This window comes from Lithobates pipiens, unplaced genomic scaffold (genome assembly GCF_037356315.1).
Source record: "Lithobates pipiens isolate NorthernLeopardFrog02 unplaced genomic scaffold, aLitPip1_a1.2 Scaffold_1, whole genome shotgun sequence".
NCBI classification, from domain to species: Eukaryota; Metazoa; Chordata; class Amphibia; order Anura; family Ranidae; genus Lithobates; species Lithobates pipiens.
In genome coordinates, this window is record NW_027507685.1 from 173076936 (window position 1) to 173082745 (window position 5810).

General features: G+C 38.7%; 1 protein-coding gene across 1 annotated transcript; it reads left to right on the plus strand.

The window, feature by feature from the left end:
• Window positions 1-2036: 2036 nt before the first annotated feature.
• Window positions 2037-5558, plus strand: LOC143979003 (olfactory receptor 8G17-like). Its single transcript, XM_077478899.1, has one exon. The coding sequence runs from the start codon at window positions 2047-2049 to the stop codon at window positions 3010-3012; it is 966 nt and encodes a 321-aa protein (XP_077335025.1). The 5' UTR covers window positions 2037-2046; the 3' UTR covers window positions 3013-5558.
• The last annotated feature ends 252 nt before the right edge of the window (window positions 5559-5810 follow it).

Here is a 5810-nt window from a genome sequence, read left to right on the forward strand (position 1 = left end):
TAAAAGTAAAAGTATAGCCAAAGCTTTGCTCCTATGGGTCACAGGAGTGCAGTTTATTCTCCACTCCTGTAACCAGTTTTCAGCTGACAGCGGGCTGACATTACACAGCCAGTCCAGGCCTGGACTAGCAGTTGAGCGAGCCACTGAGTGCCTGACCCAGCCGCTCCCATCTCCTCCACAGCCCAGTGCTCCAGTGAGTGCTGGATGGGCGGAGCAGAGAGCTGCTGCCTGACAGTCATCAGATCTATGCAAGCTGAGCAATCAGCAGTGTTTGATTGCTCAGTTCTCAGTCTTAGAGCCGGGGGGAACAGGTGTAGCATTGGACTGAGGGTGCATCCACCTAGGTGACTATATTTGTTTTTTACCTAAACTCATTCTTCTCTTTTAAGAAATGTGCAGAAGGTATAGCGTAAGTCAATGAAACTTCACTCAGAAGAAGGGTAAGTGTAGGAATGCACCTAGATGTGATAATTTATTTATTAGATGCAATAATTTATTTGTATTTATTATTATAGGTAATTAAATAGCTCTGACAATTTAGGCAACATTTTACATGTACTGTATATTGTACATTCACATCAGTGCCTGCCCCTAAGGCAATCTAAGGTCCCTAACTCACATTCATACATAAACATACTAGGACCAATTTTATAAACCAATCAGTATGTAATTTGGAATGTGGGGGGAAACCCACGCAGACAAACTCCAGGCAGGTAGTGTCATGGTTGGGATTCAAACCAACGATCCCAGTGCTGCCAGGCAGAAGTGCTGCTGGAGATGGTTTGTAGTTCTCAATAAACTGTGAGGGAGCTGGTGAGCACAGAGGTATGGGGAGAAAGCTGCAGCAAGTTCCTGCAGGAGCAAAACATTGCATCCATGATCCATTGATTGTGGGTGCAATGCTCTGCAGGCTCCCGAGGAAAAACAAATAATAAATGCACTTTTTTTTACTTGCAAAAACATGTACATTTATTATTTTTTGTAAAAGTAAACTTAACAGCAGTGTAACCATAAATAAAAAAAATAAAATATACTTCTACCACTGTATGCTATTGCCTCCTGTGCAAATAATATCATGCATTAACAAAATGAAGTGCAATATTGTGCAAAAATTGCAAACATCCAACAGAACAATAATACATGCAAATCTATGCATGTATGGTCAGATTTGCAAAGAAAACCTAAAAACTGGTGGGTGCAGTTATGCTGTTTATTAATCAGCTCATAACCGTACACATTTATCTAAAGCAGTCATTAAAATCTCATTTACCTTTTAGCATGTTAATACAATTCCAAAGTTGTTTTGATTTTTTTTTTTTAAACCTGAAGCTTTTAATAAAATGATACCTGGTGATTCTCCCATGAAGTTTTTTTTTTTTTATTTTTTTTTATTTTTTTTTATGGGATGACAAAGCTCTGTCCTGTCAATTGGAGACTACAAAAGGCTGTTTCACCACACTTCGAGCACACATTACTCAGGCATGATCTACTGTTGTTCCCATCAGGGAATTCACCCTGGGAAATGCCATACATCCATCACTGGAGTGGAAGTAGATGGGAATTGGCTGCAAAGAGGCCATAGGACAGTAATGGTGAACCTTGTCACCCCAGATGTTTTGGAACTACATTTCCCATGATGCTCATGCACTCCACAGCACAGTGGAGCATTATGGGAAATGTAGTTCCAAAATATCTGGGGTGCCAAGGTTCGCCATCACTGCCATAGGAGATCACTCAAACTATGAAAAAAAAAAAGATGAAAACAATTTTGTTTTAAAAACAGCAATTGTTTATGAAAAACAGTGCTTCAGCAAACTAAATGCAATTCAGTTAGAATCCATGTCTATTTTAAATAAATACATTAAAAACTATGGGGTCATTTTTATCAAAGTGTTCACCCAGGATTCAACAGTTTTTCTAACTGTGAGTGTTGGGTGAAAATTGTGTGAATCTTAGGTGAAAACATTGATAAACAGAACCCTATATTTGACTACAAAACATTTTAGGTTGGTTTTTCTTTTCTTTTTAACAGATGATATTATCTCCATGGAGAAGTCCAATGAAACCACAGTGACGTATTTTATTATTACAGGGATTACTCAGTCTCCGCTATTGCAGGCTCCAATTTTCCTTCTAGTCCTGCTACTTTATCTTGTCACTCTTGGAGGCAACATGATTATTGTCCTTCTGGTCTGCCTTGACCATCATCTACACACTCCTATGTACTACTTCTTGTGTCACTTATCAGCATTGGACGTGTGTTGCTCTACTGTTACTCTCCATAGAATTCTATTTACCTTTGTGACAGGTGAAAGAACTATCTCATATTCAACTTGTATAGCACATATGTATTTTTTTGGAAGCTTTATTTGTGATGAGCTACTCTTTCTAACAGCCATGAGTTATGATCGATACGTGGCCATTTGTAATCCACTGAGATATACACAGGTGATAAACTGGACAGTTTGTTTCCTGTTGTCAATTTTTTGCTGGATTTTGGGCTTCCTAGAAACCATTCCATTTATTGTGTTGTTGTCAAGTGTCACCTGTTACAAATCTAAGATAATCAACCACTTCTTCTGTGACATAGTACAAGTCTTCAAACTCTCCTGTAGTGACACTTCCATTTTTGAAATTGTACTCATTACTGAAGGGTTGGTACTTATGTGCCTTCTCCCTTTTCTTTTGAAATGTACATCTTATGTTTTCATCATAGGTACAATCATGAAGATCCGCTCCAGAGTTGGCAGACGTAAAGCCTTCTATACGTGTTCCTCACACCTCACAGTGGTCATTCTACTCTACGCAACGCTATCTTACCAATACCTAAGACCTGTATCCACAGATTATTTAGATTACAACAAATTATTCTCTCTGTTTAATACAGCTGCTCTACCCATATTAAACCCTTTCATTTACAGTATCAGAAATAAAGATGTGAAATCTGCATTCAGAAGGCAGGTTAAATATTTTAACCCCTTGCCACTAGATCACGTACATGTACATTATTGACTGCATGTGGTTATACTGGGATTATGGCTACCGCTGTCAGCCATGACCCTAGTATTGTTTTTTTAAAGTTCTAACAAGTAAAAGTAATCCTAGCAGCTAATAAACTGCTATATTGCTTTTACAGGTGGCAGAAGGGTTTTTTTTTTGGAGAAGCTTCTGGAGCTGGCCTACGGGCCCAAATGGCCTACTGGTATAGCAATACTTAATGAACATTTTACAAAGCTGCACAATTGAATAATACCTACTGGGGTCCTTTGACTGCATAAGCTATTTTCTGATAAAGGGATAACTCACTGCTTTGATGACACATTCAGTTATGTAAATAATGGACTATTTTACAACAGCTTAAGTGGATGCAAAGCTAAGGAAACAGGATCAAGTGTTCCATCTACTGGCTGTATGGAAAACACATGTATTGTACATCATTTTATTATTTATTTTTTCAACAGCAATGCTGTCTGTATACAGTGTCCATTCTACTTTATCTGTGTGCAGTGTCCTTGTTTCCTGCAAATGGGCAAAAACCTTCTCACCTAATCCTGCGGTCAAGGCCCAAATGAACGTCCTGGAACAGGCAGGCTCTTCTAGTGACCTGACTGGTCACCTCACATCGGAACACTTCTCACCATTGGTGCAGGTGCATCTGGATATGCACTTGGGATCCCTCTCTCTCAGGTTGGATGTCCCGACTGGCTGTAGATGCCTGCAATCACGCGGTGGACAGATCCCTTACTTCATGTTGTCTAAAGTCCCTCAGGCAAACAAGATGGAGTATTTGGTTCCTTTTTCTCCAGATCATGCTGGCTCTTGTAGTTCCATACAGTTCTAAATGTGAAACTCGAGTCCTGGAACTACAATTCCCTTTATGCTTTGCTCCCAGGTGGTAACCACTCTGCTGACAGGATGTAATGATACAGAGTCTTAGCTGGCACTAGAGGGAAACAGTCTCACTGCAACAATTTTTCAGAGTGTCTTATGATACTGTAGGTAAGATAGCCAGCTCCCTGCTACATGTTTTAAATATTTTTTTTATTGAAGTTATCCAAGAGATGCAACTCACAGATATTATGAAAAGTATATTGTAGATACCAGATGCAAGTCAGAACAGATGTGTAAATTTACATATAATAAAATAACAGCAGTTAAATTACAACATAGGACATGAATAAAGTGCAAGAGCAACTAAGTGAACACACACACAAGGGGGGGGGGCAATCAACAAAGGATGAGACGGCTACAGCTGTAAGTGTTAGGGAGGGATGATTCACCATATCCAGATTGGTTCCAGGTTTCCCAACATTTGTTAAACTGCATGAGAGTGTCAATTGCAGTTGCAGTAAGGACTTCTTTTCTCCAGATGTCAGTCACAATGTGTAAAAGCTGTCATTTATTGGGGCGGATCAGTAGACAACCAGCAAAGAAGAATGGCTCTCTGAGCTGCGAGGACTATGTATGAGATCAGTCGCCTGGCTGGTTTTGTGACACCAGAGAAGGGAAGACCTAGTAAGTAGTGAACAGGGCCTAATGCAGGAATATTCAATTAGTGGACCTCCAGCTGTTGCAGAACTACAAGTCCCATGATGTATAGCAAGACTCTGACAGCCACAAGCATGACACCCAGAGGCATTATGGGACCTAGTTTTGCAACAGCTGGAGGTCCGCTAATTGCATATCCCTGATGTAATGGAAAGGACACGTGAAACAGCTGTTGAAGTAACAACATAACATCATCAAAAAAAGGTTTTATGCTGGCACTTTTGTTTAACATGTGAGTGGGAATATTGTGTGGTGTGAGTTTTTTTTATATATTTTTAAAATAGTATCACGCTATGTGGGGCACTTTTTATTTTTATTTTTCACAAATGGATATGCCTGGCCTGGAATGATCATGGGATTGACCCAGGTGTGGTTTAAACAGCTTTTTTGCCAAACACGAGAGTGGGAGACAACATCAGTCGGTGAGTGTGTTTTCATTGGGAGAGATGTCACAAGCATGTTGATGTGGTGGAAGATTGAAGTGGAAGATTGAAGGATCTTATGAAGATTGATTTCCTTGTGTATTTTCCATCACCTTGTTTAATGGACTTTTAACTATATATGACTGTATTATGGGGTGTTATATTATATAATATATCACGTTGTACATTTAATATATTTTGCATGAACGCTACTGAATTATTCCTTAAGATTTTGCAGTACACGTTTTAGGTATCATTTGTTTACATATGTATCTTTTTTCACTAAAGTAGCAGCTTTTATTTTTCACTGATTGTTTATTGGCACAGTGGAGGTATAGAATTTTCGGGGAGGGCTATATTCAGTACCAGCAGACCAGAATAAAAAAAACATTATAAATACCCTTTTCCCCTTTTTTATAAGTGATCACATTTCCTCTGTTCTCAGCTGCATAAGAGCTGGGGGAAGGAGAAGGAGCAGCTCACGCTTTCCAGTGAATGGCTGTGCATGGTATGGATTGGGTGGGACCCCCACGCTGTTTTTTTAACATTATTATATTGCAACAAGTAAAAAGAAAAAAATACTGCGCTCCTAACAAAATGATAAAAATAAATAAAAACTACACAAGCAGCGGCTACTAAAGTGTGATACACACCAAAAATGCAAAGAAAAGAAGAATGTAGCTGTGCTAACAATGATTATCCCCCATAAGCAGGAACCTCAATTAATGTGTAAATTTTCCCAATAATTAAGCATTAATAAAGGTGAAGAAATAAATTATTAAATTTATAAATGAATACGATTTTTTTTTACAATAAATTGAAATTGATCAATAGATTAAT

Excerpts from the sequence above, each read along its gene's own strand:
- LOC143979003 (XM_077478899.1), top strand. The coding sequence starts at position 2,047 with ATGGAGAAGTCCAATGAAACCACAGTGACGTATTTTATTATTACAGGG.